This window comes from Mauremys reevesii, linkage group 20 (genome assembly GCF_016161935.1).
Source record: "Mauremys reevesii isolate NIE-2019 linkage group 20, ASM1616193v1, whole genome shotgun sequence".
NCBI classification, from domain to species: domain Eukaryota; kingdom Metazoa; phylum Chordata; order Testudines; family Geoemydidae; genus Mauremys; species Mauremys reevesii.
This window is the reverse complement of record NC_052642.1, coordinates 15454817-15477538: the sequence shown is the minus strand read 5'-3', so window position 1 is coordinate 15477538 and position 22722 is coordinate 15454817. Positions and strand designations below refer to the sequence as shown.

The following is a 22722-nucleotide window of genomic DNA, read 5'->3' as shown; positions in this document are numbered from 1 at the left end:
CTCAAGGTGGCATAAAACTAAATGGTCACTCAGGCATTTCCGTCATGTTATCAAGAATACAAAGTGCTGCCTTCAGTTAGAAAGTGGTGTGTTGTGGGCTGGAATAGGGCTATGAAAACAGTCTTTTCATTTAGAGAATCTGAGTAGAATAGCAATTGTTAATTACAGAAACAGAAAAGGCGTTCAAGAATGAACTAATACATTCTAGTAAAAGTTTTTTCTTTTTCTATTATCCTAAGAAATCTAACATTTTCAACTTGCAGAACCTTAAGAAAGTGATGCTTATAGTACTGAAATTTGGTACGGCTAATCAGATTCAAACTTGGTCATGTAAGGGAGAATGACCTATATTACGCTTGTAATGCCTGTGGTGGTTTTACACCTTCGTCTTGTATGCAAGATTTGGGGATAATTTTTAATTGAACTTTGGATAGGCCAGTCAGTTTTGTGTGTGAGAGAAAGAGTGCGAAGATAAATATATTGCTTGAAGTAGTCAGATTTTTTTTAAGGACCTTCTGTAGCATTTAAAGTTTAAATAATTTTGGTTTATTTACAGCATGTATTTATTTTATATCTGTACAAAAATTAGAACTATCTTTGCATCTTATTGGTAATACCGTGATTACAGGGGTCATTTTGCAGTGTGTAACGTGTCTAAATTGTGTTAACTCAGCTATTGTGCAGAAATCTTAAACTGAACAGTATAACCTCTTCTCTTTAGTTTTAATGCCTTTCCTGGTTGAAATTGTGGAGTTGGTGATAATTTCATGCAATGTCTTTATATAATAAAAATAATAATAATAAAAAAAAAAGACTGCGTTGAGCTGGGTGGTGGTTCTCAAACTTTTGTACTGGTGACCCCTTTCACATAGCAAGCCTCTGAGTGCAACCCCCCACATATATATAAAAAACACTTTTTAATATATTTAACGCCATTACAAATGCTGGAGACAAAGTGGGGTTTTGGGTGGAGGCTGACAGCTCACTCCCCCCCCCCCCCATGTAATAACCTTGTAGCCCCTTCAGGGGTCCCAGCTCCCTGTTTTGAGAACCCCTGAGGTAGGCTGAGCCCTTCTGAGCAGATAGGGTTGGATGATGCTCCAGTTGCCTGAGAGGTTGCTCAAGTGACCATCTTTCAGAAGGAGCCAAAAGCTTTTCCTTAGGTAGCATTTTCAGGCTGTGTTCTGGCCTGTGCTGCTTAGCATTTAACTTTCGTCTTTTTATTCTAAACAAAAGCAAAAGTTAAGGATTTAAACCAAATGCAGAAGAGTTGAAAGAAAACTCCTGTGACTTGGCTTGTTCAAGCATTTCTTGCCATCATACTGCAGCCCTTTGTTAGCTTTCTATTTCCAGTTTTTATTTATACCACTTTGTTGTGAATTATAAACTGACTAGAGACAGAAATTACACCACCAAATCCTGCTGGGCAACTCGAGGGCAGTCCATGATATTGAAACAGCCATTCTAAACTTCCAGCAATATGATGGCTGCAAACTATTTCCAGAAGTTTTTAAAAAGAAGGGTGTATGTGTAGACACACACACACACACACACACACACACACACACACACACACACACACACACACACACACACACACACACACACACACACAACTTTTGTCGGGGAAATGATTGTATTTCCTATATTTCTGTATTAAAAAAAACCCTTAAATTTCTACACAAAATAACATCCATGAGTATTCAGAACTAGGTGTACCGATATTTTTCTGCAATGTTATCCTGCATACATGGTAGTGCTAAAGTTGAAACTGATTAATTCAGTATCCCACACTTGCTCATTATACATTCTGCTTATCCTACAGGAAGCTTTAGTGTATTTAGTTTCAACCTCTAACTGAGCTCTTTGGAATTTTGTGGCGTATTGCTAGGCTTTTGGAAGGCTGTTTTTACTGGTTGATCAGGTTATAGTTATTTTTCTATTTTTGACCAATTTAACAATTTTTTTGACCAGCTGAAAATTCAGTTTTTATATTTAGATAATCTTTGCTTGGGAAATAAACTATTTTGTTTTGTATAATACCCTATACTGATTGCTGAAGAAAAATATGAACACATTTCAAGGTCAATGATTCTCACCGAAGTGCATGCAGATTTTCCGTTTCTTACCAAGTTACTGGTTGCAAAGATTGGATATACTTTGCGGCTGGCTCTTTCATATGAACGATAGATAATACTCCCATCAGTGTGCATAGCTATTTCTTTCATGTGGACAGCAGTGTCTGAGACAAATAATCTTCATAAATTGGATTTCAGTTATCTGCACTAGTTAAATGCCCTCATTTTATTATGCGTCATATGAGTTATAAATCAGATCTAGGTTAAGGATTGCTTCCTCTGTGGGACTGTACTATCAAGAATATTTAAATTGGGTAACCATAATCTTTTATATAGATGTTTTTGAACAATTCTATATGTAAAAGAACAGAGGCATTCATTTTTTCATAAATGAAACTGATTTTAAGGATAGTGTATTTTGACAGTGTTTTATAAAACTCTGCATAGGAGTTTTGATTTTAGTTTTTTGACGTTTGGATTGTATTGTTCATATGAAACTATTTTGTCTTGTGGTCTGATTGCTCCTTTCCAGGGAAATGATTGTCCTACAGAGGCGACAAGTGGCATACTTGGTTAAAATCTGTTACAATCAATGCACCAGTTCATATTTGCTTTTTAAAATCACACCTTTTAATGGGTTTGTTTTAATTTTTAGATAGATTTAGTGCACATAAAAGTAGTATTTTTATTTATTTATTTATTCACATAGATTCTGTTAATTCATTATTTCTGGGTGCTTAGGAAGTTTATTATTTTAACCCGTTTGTTCTGGGAGTCAACTTCCTGACACAAACCATTGCAACAATTGAACACTGAGGACCCTCACCATAGAGGTACTGAAGTGAAATTAATGTATGAGAGCTTCAATGTATATGTTGATTGTTTTTTCCTTGTTTCTGTTTCTACTAATGGTAAGTGAACTTGAAGTTGTCCATTTAAGTTTTAACAGTTTATTTTTAAGAAAATAGCTCTAGAAGTTATTGTCGTTACTATTCATACAATGTCCAATTCAGGGAAACAGTAATACATTTTTATTGAACTTGAATTTTTTTAAGAAGTGTTTGACCTTGTGAAAAATTAACAAATAATGACAGGGACTGCCAATTCTTTTCCCTTATATCACCATACATTTTTCCAGATGGTAACTTCTTTACTTATTGCCAGTCCAACCTGAATTTGATACTCATAGATTTCGTTCAAGAGGTTGGTTGGTCATTAGTTTAGTGACTTGTTACAGTGGTTTTCCACTTAGGATTTCACGTTGGCAAGCCCATACTAAACATCTGGAATGTCATTGAAAAATTCCATCTGCTGGTAAGGAGGAGCCGTACCTAAGTATTTGGCTTTGCTAATAGACACAAGGGGAGAAAACTAACAGGTACCGTATTTCCCTTGTTATGTATTGCATATAATGAAAATGAGGGTAAAAATCTCTTCACAAAATGGTTCCTTGTCTTGTAGAACTTTTGAAGGTTCAACATCCTACCTTTTAAGATGTAAGACTTCACAGTCCACATGTTCCAATCCCCCCGCCTCCCCAAAAGAAGTCTGCCAGCAAAACTAAGGAAGACCAGACTTGGCATTTTTTATATTTCTAAAGTTTAAAAAAGGAAAAAAGCAGAATCATCATCCCCTCTACTTTAGCATGCACCTTTAAACCTCTGTACATCTCTTGTAAAAGGAAACATTCCAATCTTTTTTTTTTTTTAAAGCTCTCTTTTAAACAGAGTGCAACTAAAAATGGGTTATTAGGACTAGAATCCCTAATAACCCATTTTTAGTTGCACTCTGTTTAATATGGAATGTTGTTTTAATGTCTGTATATGAATTTCCTTTGAGGTTTTGTAGAATTAATTGCTTCACTGTTGCCAAGTACAGTAACAGCACACATTGCAGATGTGTACCTGTGCTGCTGAACGTGAAGTTTAATGAGCAGATGTCATTGAATGTTATGCTAAATGCGTTCCATTTGCCAAGGAAACTTCTAAGATGCGGAACCTAGAAGCTTTTCTGGGAAAGGGAGATGTCGGTGAAAACAATCTGGATGAATCTTTTTATTTCCTTGGTGAATAAGCAAAATCCCAAGCTCATCTGGTGAGTGAATTTAAGGCCTGAATACTTAAAGACTGGATTGCTCCTCTAAAGGAATGAATAGAAGGTCAGGCTGTGGGTTTGACTACAGAACTGTTGGTCGGGGGGAGCCTTACAATTCTGAAAACCAAGGATTTGTCTGGTCTACACAGAACTAAGTATAACACAATAATGAAATGAATTATAATCACAACTTCTGTTATTTTAGGGCATATTTGTGTGTTAATACTTATTTCAGTTTGAATGTCCTATTTTGATATAGCTATTAAAAACTTAAGTGATATGTGTTGATTTAGCTATTTGGATTCCAATTAAACAAGTAGTGTCATAAGATTAAAAGTAGGAAGGCTGAGAGGAACCCTAGTACAGGAGTGCAGTTAAGTACACACTAATTATATGTAATTTGGACTTGATGTATATAGTTTAGTGTTTATTTTAGAAAACTCTCATTCTTTCATGTCTGATTCAAATCTTTTCTACTTTTATATGTAACCCATTTATTAACCATCTACCTCTAGCTAGTGGAAGATGCTTTATTTAATTTAATAGTAATCAAATATTATGGATGAGAGTAATCTAATGTGACTGCTTGTGAAGCATGTACTTCGTATCTAAAGAGGATTCTAGGGAGATGGCTCTTTGTCCCATGTAAATGTAAATCCTTAGACTAAAGGTAGTTTGGCAGCATGAAAACTTCTCCTCTCTTAAGAGGTCTGCCAAATAGATGGGATAATCTTGATGTTCCCCTCTTATTACATAGAATCTAGTGAGGTTTAACTTTTATAAGTTATTTATAACACACAATTCTAATTTTTGTATATTCTAAATTACCTAAATTTGTAACAAGCAAGTTTTTGCATTTTAAAATCTCTGATGAACATTCAATATATCTTACCTGTTTATTGATATAATTGTCCGAGTTTAACCTACTGAGGAGTCAGATATAAAGACATCATTAGGTAATGGTTGAGGCATTTGCCAGTCTCTATATTTTTATAGAGAAAATAGCACCAAAAATACCTTCCTAACATTACACAGTTTATTTCCATGTTGTAGCATCTATACATGGATAAAAATTTGAACTGTGCTTTTGTTTTTGCTGCAAGTACCACTCAAAGCTCTTACCTGTGAGAAATTATACATGGGCTTCTGTGGTAAGTTACATGTGTGCCTTGCACGCCTCTCCAAGCTATTGACTGGGAAACTTAGCATTTTTGCCATGATCTGCAGGTGCTCTTTGCCGTCCTAAGCATAAGCTTTTTACGGACTTCATCATATTGCTCCACTTTACACATACCTAACCTCCAACAGACCACCAAGGCTCATACGTAAGCAGTAACAATTTACTTTACACAGGTGTAGAAGCAATGTTTGATTGTTCAACGTTAATCCATTTCTGAGCTGGAGTTGATGGCATATCCCCATAACCATAGGCATGGAAATGGTATACAAAAAAAGGTTGTGCAGAAATCCAACCGCTGTTACCAAGCTTAGATATGTATTCTGGTGGTATGATATGCCTAAACTCATAGCCAACTGTTAGGGTGACATAGATACCCATTTATAAAATGTTTATCCGTTTAAAATATGCACAGGTGCCAGTCAGTTACCTGGTTAAAGCAGTCTAAATATGAACTTTTTTACAAGGATTCATGACCATTAATTTTAGTGGATGTTATTGCATTGACGAATTACTTAATTTTGTTTCACTTTTTTATGTTTAAAAAACTTTACTGAAAGTGGCATAACATTTATAGAAATAAAAACAAAACAAGAATATATGTAAAGATAATATAAATAACAAACCTAGGAATCTACTAATAAAATACTCAATCCCCATGGAAAATATGGAGCAAGAATCTGTCCTCTACAATAAATACCAGATAGTTGAGTGAAATATTTAGTCATAAGATTCCAAATGTTGAACAATCCATCTTGACAACATAACAGCTCAAATTATAAGTCAAGAAGATGGAGATCTAATGTCTTAATAAGAAGTTGTATACCCTCCGTATAGTACTGAAGGGTTATTGGAACATCTGAATTAATAGTACAGCACTTTTCTAGTATCAGTCCAGAATATTGCTTTCTAATCTTTTGTAGTATTGAATTCTGCAACTGGAGAAAGACAGATGTTCTCCTTCTTCGCCAATAATTATTGCAGGCTTCTCTAGTCACTCTTTCTCTGAAGATTTTCCCGATTAAAGCTTATGCCAGAAGCAGCTGAAGATTAACAATATTGTCACTTTTTGTCAATCACATGTGTCAACCTGAATTGATGCACTGCAGGAAGAGATGTGCAGCAGACTTTCCCATTCTGTCTTAAGAGCTCTCTGACAGTGTTTCATGAGACATGACCTGGACAAATGCATCATTTAAAATATTATTCAAGCTCCCAATGAGAAGGATGACTGGTCACACTATCAGAGTGCCTATTAGAGTACACTGACCTCTCATTCTTTCACAAGACCTTTTCAAAATGTTATACAGTAGTCTTTTGTTTTTTGAATTTCTATCTTCTCCTTCCCTCATTGTTACTCAGCCTTCTTTCTTCCCCCTCTTTCATAGACATTCTGCTTGCACCTGTTGAAAATGTGATATTTCCAAACCAATAAACTAAGGTCTGCCTTCCCCCACCCTTTGTATTTTCTGAGTAAGGTCTGCCTTTTCCCCCCTTTGTATTTTTTGAAGGGCCTTTGCTATGGACTGAAAATCTGTTTTATGCGTCAGGAAAACTGAAATACCTTTGTTCCAAATGCTGGAATACCAGTTGGATAATGTCACGTGGAACTGAACATAACCTCCTGTCTATGTGCACAAACGCACCACACTGACAAAGGAGTTATCGTTTGAGGCCAGATAAAAGTATACATTCATAGCCAGGAGTCTAACCCTAAATGATAAACCAAAGTCGTGTGGGTTTTTTTTGCCCTGTCTGATCAATTATACAGTCATTTACTAATTAGTAAAGTATCTAAGTTTATATAGCTGAACCAACAGTAAGAGTAAATATACCTTTTTATCTATGACCACCCTGAAGTTGACGTTTGAAGTATCGTGACAGAATTTCAAATGGGTACAGCTTTTAAAATATATGTTCTCAGACACGTGAGTTGAAAACAATTTCCATTTTCAGACTTCTGTCATCGTATTAGTTATATGGGCATAAGGGAAGCATGTTTTAATGATCTGACATAAACTCAGAAGGGACAGTAATCAAATTCAGCAGTATGATGCAAGAAAGAGGCATTTTGTATTGCTTTTTGCATTGTGATCAAGCACTAAGATTTCTGAGACATGGACATCATAAAATTTTTGTCAGCCTCCCATAGAAGTTGTTTCCGCTGACCAGGCCTCTTGTTGATCAGTGATATCAGTTCACACCTGCATGAATGTTACAGCAGGAATGTCACTGACACCACTGAAAATGGCTAAGTGACGGGTTCGTACAGGAGCAAGCACTGGCTAATGGCACATAGTTTTTCAAAAATAAAAATAGGTTAGCAGAACAAAATTGTATCTTTTTCTATGTAATTTTCATTTTATAGAAACAATCTACTTATTGGGATTTTATTTTACTATAGCCAAATACTGGTTTTGTGAGGTTTTTCCTTAGTATTGTCTGAATATGAAACTGCTTCTGTCTAGAAAATGTGCCTAAAGTTAGGGAGATTTGTATACATGCTGAAAAATATCAAGCAAAACAGCTTCAACATTTTTCTTTGCTTTAACTTATCAATTACATGAACATTAGTCACAGTAACCCCTGTCAATTTTTACAAAACGGTGATTCATTAGCAGCCACCTTGGAGCCACCTAAAATTTCCTGAAAGTGTTAAAAATATATATGCTTTAAAAATAAGAGACAGTTTTGTGATAAGTTAAATAATACTTGCCACTTATATAGTCCCTTTGATCTCAGGGTCTGAGTACTTTACAAATTATCCTCATTATATCCCTATGAGGTGGATGATGATATACCCATTTTACAGGCTAATCCAAAGTACTCTTAATTGACTTGCCCACACAAGCCATTCATACAGAACCCAGGAGTCCTGTTTCCATCACCTGAATAAGTACTAAACACAGATTTTTCTTTCTTTAACCTTGAAGTTTATTTTTAATGTGCATAATATTGGATCATTATTCCTGTTGCAGATTATGTATACAATGAGTGTAGTTTTATTTAGTCAATTGTTTCATCAAGTACTTATTTGACCATAAGTCCCCCCGACACACGCGCGCGCGCGCACACAAGGTCCATGCTTATTGCATCATTTATCATTAATCACTTCTTTGACTTAAATCGTGACTACAAGATTGACTTTGTTATTGAGCAAATACAAATTACATAATGTGGAAAGTCTTAATGTTAGCTTTGTATAGAAATACTTGACAATATTTTGTCACTTTCTCAATATCATATGTTCTGTATTCCAAATGTCTGCAGGTATTTATTTTTTTAAAAAATCAGTAGTAACTGGTGTATCAGTAGGTCATCCATAAAAATACTTCTCCCCTTAATTTGTACTGCTTCTTACATTGCTTCCTCTTTTATGCATGGCTTCATTTAATAGTTGTACTGAAGCCTTACATGCATACTGTGCTGTATCAAAGCTGTAAACTGCAACACGTGCATAGTAATACAAGCACTTGAAGAATTTCCCATTTAAACATCAAATTAATTTAATCTTGAGTCCAAATAATTATATAATTGAGAGGATTTAGAAAATCTTAAAATAGTTGGTGTAATTTATCGCAGTACCACAGGCCATGTTCTGTTATCTCGTCCTTTCCCATGCCTTCAGGGAGTGAATCTTCACTCATTATACCACTAGTTAAATAGGAGGTTTTCAAACTAGTGGTTTTTACTGAGCATCACAGAGTCCTGAACATTTTAGTCTTGCCAACTAGAAGAACAGAGCCCACAACACCCCTTACGTAGTAGATGGTGATTCCACTGCCAGTTAATAATTAACATGGGTTGAGAGGAAATGCCAGCATATTTTTAACTATAAATGAGGATATATAGAAATAAGTTTCATGAGATTTTATTCCATTAATTCTAATACTATTCTTAACCAGGCCAGCCTTTTCTTACTTTGATATTAATATGAAACAAGTGTATTACAGGAGAATTATGATGAATGGGTTATTGCATTTGGGAAGTGGCAAGAAGAAACAGATATGGCACCACAGATTGGGCTAGTGTGATCCTAATGTGCTAAAGTGGCTGAATGAGAGAATTCCCATCTCTGTTTCAAAGGGCATCCTGAAATGTAAAAATTATAAGAACTTCTCTGGTTAGAAATAAACTGTTGAAACCTTTTCCCATGGTAACATAGCAGCTGAACACATCTTTCACCATTTACTTCCTCAGGACCTTGCTAATTCATAGTCTGCTAATCCACATACCCCATAACTTGGCCAAAGTATGGTCGTCTCATCCCAACCTAAATGTGAGATTTCTTGTCAATATACTATAGGTAAGGCTGCGAGTTGGTCACAGAAGTCATGGATTCTGTGATTTTTTTCCATAACTTCTGGTACGGCTGACCTGGGGGTTGCCTGAGCAACTTGTGCGGCTCGCCCAGGGGCTGCCCCAGCCACTGCTGGGGCAGTCTCAGGCCACTGTCTCTCTCCCCTCCCCCTCCGGCAGGAGTTTGGGAGGGGGGCTCAGGGTAGGGGGTTGGGGCACAGGAGGAGGTGAGCACTCTGGGCGGTGCTTACCTCAGGGGGGCTCCCTGGAAGCAGTGACATCCCTCGTTTCTAAAGGAGAGGCATGGCCAGGGGGCACTGCGTGCTGCCTTTGCCTGCGGGCACCGCCCCCACAGCTCCCATTGGCCGCAGTTCCTGGCAAAAGGGAGTTGTGGAGCCAGTGCTTAGGAAGGAGGCAGGGTGCCAGAGCTGTATGGCTGTGCCTCCGCTTAGGAGCTGAGGGATGTTGCTACTTCCAGGGAGGTGCAGAGCTGAGTAGGGAGCCTGCCAGCCCTGCCAAACCCCCCACATCAGCACCAGCGCAGGTCCCAGGCCATGTGCCACTGCTCGCAGCCGCAGGGCCCCCTGGGCCGCCCCTCCCCCTCAAGCACCTAGAGCACCCCTAGGCCACCACCCTCCCCAAGATTTAGTCAGAAGTATATAGTACAAGTCATGGACAGGTCACGGGCTGTGAATTTTTGTTTACTGCCTGTAACCTGTTCATGACTTTTACTAAAAATACCTGTGACTAAAACATAGCCTTCACTATAGGACATGAGATATGTTTATACATTATTGAAATTAAGTTAATACATCTAAGGAACAAAGTACACTTTCATGCAATATTGTTGGTTTTTGTTTGCTTTCTTCTCAATTTGCAAAATTTACTAATTTTGGTGGGTCTCCGAGTTGGTGTGAATTAGTGAAGGTCTATTGTGCTCTGCATTTTCCTTTATAATTGTCTGAAGCGAACTGGTACACTTTGTAGTTCTAATTTTATACGGCTACTTAACTAATTACAGCTGTCAGTAGCAATTTTCATCTGGTTGTAATGTTCAGTTTAGCTGTGTAATATAGCGCCAGTGACCTCCTACTGGCCAGCATATATTATAGATCAATTTAAATAGGAAAAATGCAAGTATCAGTTAAAATATTTTATTGAAATCCCATAACTTTAGACACAGCCTGTTATTTTAGCTAAATATTAACAGGCCTAAGCAAAGACATTGACCTGGTTGGACACCAGCTGTTTAAGAGGCTGCCACATTTGCAAAAGACAGATACACTGAGCAAGTCCTGCTTTCACTCTTGTTTAGAGATCCTCATTAAATTATCCAGACACAATAATCAGATAGCTGCTGTTCAAGTTAATGGCACCTCTGAGCCCCTGTCAAGAGAGCTTTATTTAATGCGCAACAGACCTGGAGTGGTGCAGGTGCCATTTCAGGCCCTCATTTAATTTAAGCGGCTTTAGTTGGCATGGCAACTAGTTGAGACATCTGGGAGACATTATGCTAGGGATTGAGATTTAGGAGGATTTGTGGTATAGCAAAACAGAAATCTTATAATAAAGTGCACAGTATTGCTTTTGGGTTTTTGAATATTTTATTGGAAACTGTAGAATTTCAGGATAAGTTGCAGCCAGCAGGTAAAATGAAATGTAAAAAAGCTGGCATAACTATTAAAAGGAGGCCTTTGCAAAGTGGAAACTGCTTTATTAAACTAAAAATTATTGTATTGCAATGTTGCTGAACTTCTCTTTGGGTTACATTTATGAGAGAAGTTCTAGGGAAGTTTTTGTTAGAAAATTATGTGAGATGTCATTAATTTATTAAATATAACTTGGTAGGTTTTAGTACTGTACCAGTTAAAAAATTTGAATGCATTTTTAGATGATGTCTAAAACCTGGTTAGATAGAGGACCTAAAAAATTTGATACTCGAAAGGAATGAAGTGAATGGTAATTTATATGAAGCAACAGATAGGGTTGGTGGGGTAAGCAATCATTTGGCTGGGGAAGAAAGGATCTTACTGGGTCATTCTCATCTTACATGAGGTTTTAACTGTGCTGATTCACTAACCAAGGAGTGGTAAGAAGAAGGGGTGGAAATTCCTGACCAGGCTTGTCTGTTTATCAGTTTACTGGCTTAGATATCTTTCTGAACTCTATCTCACAGTTAGTTTGCTGTCATTTGCAGAGTTATTTAGCAGAGGATTTAGTCTAGCTGTAAGTATTAAGGTAGTGGATGCACAGACGATCTAGTGGCTTTACAGGTTAAAGGTGGGATTTTTAAAAAGCACTCAACTCAGCATTGACTTTAATGGTGTTCCCACTGAAATCACTGGTAAAACTCCTATCGACTTCAGTGGCTGCAGAGTTAGGGTCAACACTTTTGAAAATCCCACTGTGAAAGGTGCAGAGTTGACAGAATTGCCATGGCTGGTGCACAGCAGATAGGAATGCTACTGGATTATGTCTCGTTCATAAGGATTTTTGTTTCCAAAAGTCAAAGTGTCAAGTGTGAAAGATAGAATTTTCTCTTCTGGATTAGTCCATACATTTTGTTAACCTGCTTCTGGCAGTGGCCCGATGCTTCAGAAGAAGGCAGGAAAAATATTATGCCCCTCACAATTGTGCAGTGCTGAATTCTGGTGGGTGGAAGTTGAGCTGTTCCTGTCCCCTGCAGAGCATCAGCTTATACCTCGAAGCACAGGAGAGCTGATTGCAATTCTCTTAGCTTGAATTGCAAATGAGACAGTGTGACTCACTGCAGAAGACACTGGACTGGGACTTGAGAGACCTATGCTCTATTTCTGGCTCTGCAGTTGACCTGATGTGTGGCCTTGGCAAGGCACTTCCTCTCTGTGCCTTTGTTTCCCCTCCTAACCTTTTTTGACTATGTGGATTGTATATTCTTTGGGCCAAGGAATATCTCTTAAATGTGTGTTTGTACTCTGCCCACCACTACTATCTAACCACAGCTGGGGCTCTCGACATTATTATAATATAAATAATAATAATGTATTGAAAATAAGGCCACAATATTTGACTGATCATCTGCAACAGTGAGTACATTAAGTTACTTGTATATTAGTAAAGAAAATCCCAGAATTTCCCTTTTCATTTTGAATGTGGCTGTCCCCTGAAAAGCAGCTGGGTAAACATAGTATGTTTCTTTATTCTCTTATCAAACTTGCTCAGTTTATACATCAAAATAAGATTTTTCGGAACCGTCAGCATTAGAAATTCAACTTGTTACTTGAAAATCAAGACATACTGGCTCTGCTTCAGACTGTCCGTCATTGCAGATGCTCATCAATAATAAAGAATGCAAATCAGTTCTTAGCTGGCAATTTTGTTGATGCAGGAGGCAGAATAAAATACAACTTGCTTTTCAGTTGTTTGCTCTTTGCTGCTCACGTGAGCAAAAATGTGTCAGTAAAGTAAGCAGATATATCTGATGTGGTGAGCAGCTATCCTCAGCAGCCAAGGTACCCTTTTTGGGGGTTTTTAGGAGTTACTTTTTTCTCCATAACCCCCATGTTCAGGAAATTGACAACTTCATCAATTTCCTGACAATGTTGTTTCTGTGGTCCCTCTGCTGTATGTCTCCATTTGTGAAAGACAGTATTTTGCGATTTTTGAGCAGACATGTCCCCCTTCTTAATTTACATCTCTACATTGATGTCAGCAAGAATAACAGCACTTGGAATGTTCAGCTAGTGTTGTAAATCACCAGCAGGCTCCTACACCTGTTGCTTTGTGTGTGTGACAGCACACCAATTGGTGGCTTAGAGGTGCTATTTTTTAAAATTAGAACTTTGAAAGAGATTTACAACCAGTGATTTGTATGTGTGTGCATGGAAGGAGATTTGGAGCTTGTGTAAGTGAAATATTGATACTACAGGTAGAGCTGGCACAATGCACTGTAGAAACTTCCTATAAGAGCAATGCACTACTGACCTACAATACCCCTGCTTGGGCTGTATTTTCCAACTGTATTGACCTCTATCAATTGGTCTGGTTATGTGATGTGGATAAATTTCCACTAAGGGTTAAGATGAGGCCACCAGAATCGCATGTAATTTATTATTTAATAAGAATTTTGAGCCCAAAATTACAGGCTTTAAAATATGATTAAATTAATACTGGGCATCTTCTCCTTCATGAACCATGTTTTGGCTTTCAAATAGTTTTGTAATGTATACACATAAGCATAAATGTGGCTTTGTTCAGTAATTAAGTTTTCTCTTGTAACTAAACTGTCAAGTAATTCTTGTGGAAGTCTGGAGATTTGACCTCTATTATATCAGTCAAGAAGCTTTATTCTTTTGTTATTCTACGGCTTTGAGCTATAAGACTTAAAATTCTTGTGAGCAAGAGTAACTGTTTCAAATGGATTATATGCTTCACTTTCTGTACTTTCCTTAACTAATAACTTGAAGATACGTTGTCACCGAATTGATGCAGAGTGACCTCCATAAGATTATCGTCTCTCCTCAACCACTCAGCTCGGATCATGTCAAAGTTTTTCTTTACCAGATTTTAAGAGGTAAACTTTTGTTTAAAATTGATGAAACAATATTGAACTAAGTGGTGTATTCTTACTTGGTAATTTTCTCTTCGTAGTTTCTGAGCTTTTACTCCCAAGACTTGCCTCACTAATGTGTAGAACAAGATATATTTAATAAATTGTTTTGTTACTTAATGTTGTCTTTGAAAAAATAGCAAATGTATACAAGAAGCTCTTGGCCTTGCTGCTTTTTTAGCATACTGTATGTATAAAGGTGGCCATCCTTGTGTTTTAACCTGAATGACTTTTCTAATGGTTACTGAAAAAATGAAGCACAACACTGATTTTTTTTAAACGATGGATCTTGTGAAGTAAAGTGCCTTTTGAATTAGGGTGCAGAAAAGACACCTGAGGCCATCCTATCTGGTGAATACATTTTAGCCAGAACTAAATAGGATGCTATATTGTACAACGACATAACTGAAATAGTTGTAGAAATGGCCGCGAAAATTGACTCAGTACAAATAATCTTATGATACTGATTATAAATTTAGATCTTTCAGTGGATTCGGAAATTACTGATTCAGGTTAATGAGCTGGACTTCTGACTTGTAATCAGTTCTAAACTGCCTCACTTTCCATGTGTTCTTTTTGTTTTCCCCACCCGCAATGAAAATCAGGTGACAATAAACAGAAGCCATTTTTTCTTGATTAAAAATAGTTATTGGGTTATATTCAGCAATGTCAGAACAAGGAGGTGTAAAGCACATCCAAAGGCGGTACTGTCCCCCAGCCAAGCCTGTAGAACCAGAGGAAAGGTTTATCCCTCTGAAGGACAAATTGTGTTTGTGCCTGTCGTGAGTTGGCTTTAGAGTAAGTGGTAGTATACATCAACTTTAATTTCCGTCAAGATGACGATGTAATGCTGCCAATTGGAGCCTCTTCAGAGAGCTCTGTGAATAATTTTGGATTCTATCTGCCCTGGTCACTTGACCTTTGACCAGCACTACCCATTTTGTCCGCTACATTTCCAGTACCTTGTGAACTTCACACTGACATCATTCCTTTCATGGACGCTTACTCCATGATGAGCTTTAGTGAGGTGCTTCCTGAATTGTTTGTTTTGTTAAAATGGACCAGAGTTGCGACCATGGAGACTTTAAAAGCACAGGGGAAGCAGCTGCGAGGGGGATAACTCATGGGAATGGTTTGTCCTCTCCCCTCCCAGCCTGATGAAAGTTGAAAGGCCTCTAGTGGCAGTGACCAAATGCTCTGGGTTGCTTTGTTTTGTTTTGAAATTTTTTGTAGTAATAAAGTTAGCCCTGAATAAAGAGCCTTGGGCTAAACTGTAGTTTGGAACTTTATTTTACATTCCACGGCTGGTGTATCTGCCCACCAGTTTACAAGGTAATAAACAACAGAAAATCATCACAGCACTGTGAGCTGTAAAATAATTACATTGAACTAAAACCTGTGTTGTATATTGTACTGCCTCACGCTACTTCCTCTTGAACACTCCTCTTAAAAGCTTCTAGTTATACTTCAATTACATGTTAGTGCTTCAGAAATTATGTAATTGAAATAGATATATTGATTTATAAGAACTGTTTATAATATAATAATTTTTATACAGTAATATGGGTACTTTTATAGGAAAACAGAGGAAGAAAGTATGTTGAAAAGTATGTCTGCTTAAATAATTTGCTCTCTATGACCTGGATCCTGCAAAGACTTATTTATAAGTTTAACTTCATTCTTGAGTAGTAAAGTAGTGAGTTAAAGTCAATGGGACTACTAGCAGTGTGTAAAGTTAAGCAGATGCATAAGTCTTTGCAGGTTCAGGATTTATGATGCCTTTCAGGAAAATATGTCCTCAGTCATAGATTATAGTAGAGAATATATTTACTTTGTTTAATATTTCAGGTCTGAAATATCTACATTCAGCTGGGATTTTACATCGAGACATTAAACCAGGGAACCTACTTGTGAACAGCAACTGTGTTCTTAAGGTGGTATCTACATTTATTTATTTAAAATTTGTACAGTTCATTATATATCAGGGGTCATGGTCAAAAAGATTTGTCGGTTAATAGAATCTTTCCCCAGTTAAGTGTTTTCATAAGTAAAAGTAGCCCCACACCTCCCCCCCCACCCCCCAAAAAATACCACAAGAGTAAAGCTATATGGACAGAATTTTTTTTCCATTGACTTCAGTGGGAACTGTTGTGTGCTTAGCCGTTTTGAAAAGCCTGTAACATGTTGCTACAGCACTGTCAGTAACACATTGCCACCATGAAGGTGGCAGTGAATGCTGGAGATTTCTCCTTTAATTTATTTTTATACTTTTAAGGATAAGCAAATGTGCCCTACTGTAATTAAACCAGCTTTCTTTGTTTTTAATTTAATTAGGTCCTTATTTTGAAAATCTTGGCTGGCTACTTTTTCCTTTACCCTAATAAAAAAAAATAAACTAAAAAAAATTAAGAATAGCCGCACTCTGTAGTCACAGGAAAGGCCAAATCTCACTGCTGACATCTTTAAGGAGCACTATCAAAAAAGGAAATGTGTATTGGAATGAACAATAACAATAACAGCGTAATGCCAGCTGAAAAATATATTGTCACTTCACTTCAAGAAAATCTAAATAATTATTTTAGATATTTTAGGTATTTAAATATTTATGCAACTAAATAACATAATAGGCCCTCCCAAAACAAACACTTAATTTAAAAAAAAAAAAGAAAAAGTAAAGCTTGCTTATGCAGTTATTGCAATATGCAGATTTTTAAAAACAATTAATGCTGGTTTGGGATTTTATACGTTGTTACTAAAGACATATCTGTGTGAAATGCACTAAGTATTTTGGTAATTTTTTTTTATTTATTTACCTTTTCAATTTAGATTTGTGATTTTGGATTGGCCAGGGTGGAAGAATTAGATGAATCTCGTCACATGACTCAGGAAGTTGTCACTCAGTATTATCGGGCTCCGGAAATCCTGATGGGCAGCCGTCACTACAGCAATGCGATTGATATTTGGTCTGTGGGCTGTATCTTTGCAGAACTACTTGGCCGAAGAATATTGTTTCAGGCCCAAAGTCCCATTCAGCAGGTATAACTAAACTTCACGGTAAAAGTCTTCACTAGAGTGTCCTACAGAATTCCTTGAAATCACCACCTTTGAACCTCAAACCTGCTTTTGTATCACCTGCTTTACACGTAGGCAAAAAAATTTCCAATTTGGTCTGTGTTGAAATAAGGTGAATGTGATCTAACTGAGACCAACAGATTTCAACATTTAGCAAAAAGGAAAAAAAACTATTGGGTTTCAGTTGATATTTACATGCTGATACTATGTACACACTGCTGCATTTCAACTTAATTTAGAAAAAATAAAATTGGCAATTAGTATGATTAATGGTCAGTTTGCTTCAGGATTGTTTTAGCAGAGTTCAGAATACATGAATTTAAACAATATTTTGATCTGTTATATAATTCATGATTTTAAAAAGAATTTAAACAGTAGATCAGAATACTCCCCCAACACTGAAACCTTCAGATCGTTAAACATAAGATTTTTAAACAAACAAAGCCTTATAAGCCTTTTGGTGTTCCTCAGCCTTGTTCTGGAAGAAGCAATTCTCAAGATGAGGGTGATAGTCTCAGATGCAACACATCAACAAGGGTTTCATCTGTAGTGGTGACTTCCGTGGTGTGAACAGCTGTCCTGTAGGAACTATACTGAGACCATCAACTTATTTAAAATCGGCCACTGAAACGTCAGCGTACCTATGGATGTTATAGGAATGCAACCCAGTGGCTTAAAGATGAAAGTCTGACAGTTGTGTCCCCTGAGCTGTTAAATATGGTTAAGGGGAGAAAGTTATAGTTAAATATTAACGATATGGGAAACTACAGACATGGGCCAGATCCTCAGTTGATGTAAATTGGCATTGCTCCATTGAAGCCGATAGTTACATCAGTTTACACCTGTTAAGGATTTGATCAGTTAATTCCACAGTGGTATTGCTGGTTTCATATTCACCCTTATGTTTGGGTAATTTACAATATATACTTCCCCAATTTCAAAAAGAAGAAAACCCTAATGCACGAGCTATCTTGTTTCCCCCATCTGGTTATGTTTATAGGTATTTGTTTTACTGCTTCAGTACTATACTTAAAGATCATTTGTTGTTGGGGTGGGGCTAGACATATACTCAACACCAAGCAAAAGTGTTGTGTGTGCAAAGAGGCACCTTTATAGATTGGGATCTCTGCTGGAGAGTAGGAAATGATCTCATATTTGCAGGGGACTGGCAGCTTTAACAGCAACAAATGCTTTGGTGGTGTGTAAGCAATAATCACACTTCCCTATTTTGTACTGCCAGTCAAAGTGGGTTGTCATCCATATTAGCCTGTACAATGATAATGGCTTTACTCTGCAGGGAAAGCTTTGCAGTTGATCCATTAGCTGAAGTGCATAATGGTCATATAGGTACATTTGACACTTGGGTTCTAATCTGCCCACTGACTTTTTCTAAGAAGTTTTACCTGGCATTTGGCAATGTCTTTTTTTCCCACCATAAATATGCATGTACAGGCACACTCTTGTGGGCAATAAGAGTAAAAAAAAATCCTACTATAAGTATTTATTGCTTACACAAATAAAGACATGTAAACAAAACAAACTTAACAAGACAAACTCAAAACAAGGCATTATCTAAGGTGTATAAGGTAGTGAATATCTTTTTGTTCTGTTTTTGTTCAGTGCCTATCACAATAGGGTCCTGGTCCATGACTGGGGCTCCTTGACACTACAATAATACTAACAACTACTCCCATACAATTAACTTGCTTTCCCACTACCCAAAACCAGACTACTCTTCCCTGGGTCCTGGGCAGGCCTTTTACTTTTACTTATGCTTGCCTCCCAAACAAATTCACCACTCAGGTAATTGAACACCATTTCTTTACATCAGCAGTTCTACAAAGGAGATGAAATCATTCTTTATCTAATGGACAATTTAAGTTCAAGAACATCTAATTTGAAAAGGCTACACAAAATTGAATACACATAGCCTAAATATCTACTGATGAACCTTTAATCTAAAAAGAAAACTAAAGCAGATTCTGTTAAAGACATTTTTCATGTTTTGATTCTTTGCTCTAAAGTAACATTAAACGCCTAAGCACTCTTGTTCACATAAGAATTTCTCACACTTGAGCGCACTGGAATTTGACTTTATATAATACTTTGCATAGTAGTTCTGATCATAAGTTGTTTTATCACTGAAAAATATTTTGCCATCTATGTGCATTTGTATGTGGCTGTTTTTACCTATCTTTCGTTGCTCTGCTTTGAGGTGTACTGTTGACATTCAAACAAAACTAGACATTCAGTTTGTAGTATGCATAACAGATTTTAAATGGTATTTTCAAAAATTATAACAGAGTAAATCTAGTTTTTTTAAATTACAATAAAACATTTCCATAAACCTACACTAAATACTCCCAAACATGGTAGTGAATAGTTTTTGTCTTTGCCATTAATCTAGTTTTATTTTAGTGTCTATTTAAAACTGATTGCACTTACGTAGTTTATTAAAAGTAAAATTTAACTTTAGAAGCTTATTTCGGACTGAATCAGACTTTACAAATCCATTGTTCCAGCTTTGTGTGAATTCAAAGATAAGCATATCTCTGAAATTAATCTGTAATGTACGTATTCTACACCTACAGTTGGATTTGATCACAGATCTATTGGGAACACCGTCACTGGAAGCAATGAGGACGGCTTGTGAAGGCGCCAAGGCGCACATACTCAGGGGTCCTCATAAACAGGTATGAGTTGCACTTCATTCATTCATTCATTCATTCATTTTATACACATACACACACGCATTACATATATGAATGAATTTTTATAGAGATATAAAATTCATTGGTGTGTGTGCACACATGCACAGTCTACTGAACCTGCTCTTGCCCTCTTCAAAACTGTCATTCATTCGGAGTTTATAAATTTAGTGTTTCCTCTGTGTGGGATTTTCCCCCCTCAAACTTTCCATCTTGGTAACTAACAGGCCAACAAAAAAGCCAGACGCCGTACAATACAGTAAAAGATGGATCCATTATTTTGTACACATCGTGTACAGTAAAAGTATTAGCTTCATCTCTGTGAAATTCCCTGTTTTATTAAGATAAACCTGTCTAAGAAGTTCATGGGGAAAACCAAAAATAATTAACGTAACTTTTATGCAAGGCGTTATCGGAAGTTTAAAAACACCACCTGCCATTCTTCCCTGTGGTTCCTATTTGTCACCTGTACTTTTATAAATAATTTATGTAAGCATCTCACCCATCTGTATTCATTAACATGATCTGTTAACATGTTGCCTCTGCCTGTTAACCAATCCTGAATTTACCCAAGATGGCTCTTGGATTAGCACTGATCAAAATTGCAGCTAGTCAAAATGCTGTTGAGACAAAGCAGTTTTTCATCTGTAAATTGCACTTGCGGCTGCAACCTCACAAATATTTCTCTGACTGGCATGGGCAAAAATCTTCCAATTTTAGGAGGACAGGCCACATCATGACAGTTACTTTAAAGGAGGATGTAAGGAGAGGCATGGATTAAAATCAATAGTATAGTTCAGAAAGCTGCTGAGACGCTTCTATATTGATAGGAGGTTAGATCAGTAGGTCTTTTCCTCCTGTAATATCGGGTTCTGTGGAAACAGAACACGCCATCAGTTGACTGACAGATAGTAAAAATGAACAAAAAACATGGCATGTATACTTTATATCACTGAAAAATTTGATATATGTATGTTTCTTTGTTCTTTCTTTGTATAAATGTGAAGAGCCTAGTTCATACCACAATAACAATAATACTAAAGAAATTAGTGTTTCGTGGATACACTGCTACATAATTGTAACTCAGGAGTTCCTATCTCCTAACCATGTTCAATCCAAGTTGCCGCTACACTATTGTGGGATATTTTTTATATTTACTGTAGAAATGCTCTCAGGGTCTTCTCTATCAGTTTGCAAACTAAAATGGCTTATTTTAAAACAGCTCAGGCGAATGTCCATTAGTCTTCTAAAATATATATATTTTTTAAATGAATATTAGACTGCCTATTTTGCAGGTCTGAAACAGGAGTATTTATTTTCTATGTTTTGCTTACAGATGCACCGGATCACAAGAAGTTATGAGCAAACCTATACCCAGCATTCTAAATGCAGACCTTTTAAAAATAAAATAGTTTTAAGTCCTAAGCATTTATATCCCTTGTGTCACAGTTTCCAAGTGCTGTACAAGCACTGGTCAGGCTTCATATGAGCACTGGGATCAGAACTCAGGAGCTCTTGCGTGCAAATCATGTACAATCCACGACACCAAGATGCTTCACCAGTGTGGTGTTATGTAGATAAATATCTCCTGAGTTCTAAGCCCAGTGCTGATACTGGTCTTGGACAAGCCACTTAATCTGTCTCTTTATACCATCTGTACGATGGGGTAGTAACAGGAAGGGTAAGAGGCTTGACTAGTTCTTGTACAGCACTTTGAGATTATAAAGTGATGTTAATTCTAGAACATTTCTTGTGCTTTGTCTGGATTTGTACATACATTGAATCTCAGGAAGGTATCTGTAAGCAAAATACTGAAAATAAACTACTGTTTCAGACACTGTCTAATATCCATTTTTTTTAAAATGTACAGGACTGTACACTTTAAAAGATCAAGGACATTCCTCAAATGCTTTAAAACCAAAATTACCAATTTCAAAACTGATAGAAAAAATGAGAGTATTTCTAGGGTTTAAAAAAAAGGGGACGGGGATGTGTGTGGGTTATGAATAATACAAGAGAGAGTTTATGGGCTCTTCAATTCTTGTTGAACCCCTGGTATGGCTTGCACATGAGTAAAGCTAAGCATATGTGCTTAATTCTTTGTAGTATCAGGCTCATAATTTGTTTAAGGAATTCCATGAATCCATATCTAAGTTCTAAGGACTGAGGAAGATAAGTTCCTCATGAATACGTGTTTGTCATTTTCTCCAAACTTTCATAGTAACAATTGCTATGCTTCATTGATATGTACTTAACTATAAAACATAATTTGAGAGCAGTGGTACATAGAAAGTTAGATACAGCAAAACCTGTTCTTGGAATGAGTTTTATGGTGTGGGAGAGGTTCTGTATCCATGAACTTTGCTTTTCAGGGGATAATGTTGGACACAGAGTGATGGGAGCTAAATAAAATTTAACAGCCTCTGTAGGAATTGAACTTCTATTTACATGTTTAACTACAAGCTAGTACCACTTCTGTCTAGTTGAAGGTAGCTAATACTGAGAATAGTAAATGCCAAGCATAGCAGTGCCACCCCACTCTCAGAGAAAAGTTTCTGCACCTCAGCAGAATCTGCCTGTCTGATATTTTACATCAGAAGAACTGCATAATAGCAACAGAATAGGGAGATTTATTGCTGTGTTGCCTGCATGTTCAATGTGATGTAGTAAGTTAAATATTATAGGTATGTGTAATGTACTGTGCTA

General features: G+C 36.8%; 1 protein-coding gene across 3 annotated transcripts in view; it reads left to right on the top strand.

Moving 5' to 3' along the window:
- NLK (nemo like kinase) overlaps positions 1–22722 on the top strand; it is a 106865-nt gene that overhangs the window by 66744 nt on the left and 17399 nt on the right. For all 3 annotated transcript variants that reach the window (XM_039507354.1, XM_039507352.1, XM_039507353.1), the window contains 4 exons: positions 14094–14200; positions 16085–16170; positions 17063–17272; positions 19900–20001. In XM_039507354.1, the coding sequence (XP_039363288.1) occupies positions 14094–14200; positions 16085–16170; positions 17063–17272; positions 19900–20001 (505 nt within the window). The remainder of the gene's footprint in view (positions 1–14093; positions 14201–16084; positions 16171–17062; positions 17273–19899; positions 20002–22722) is intronic.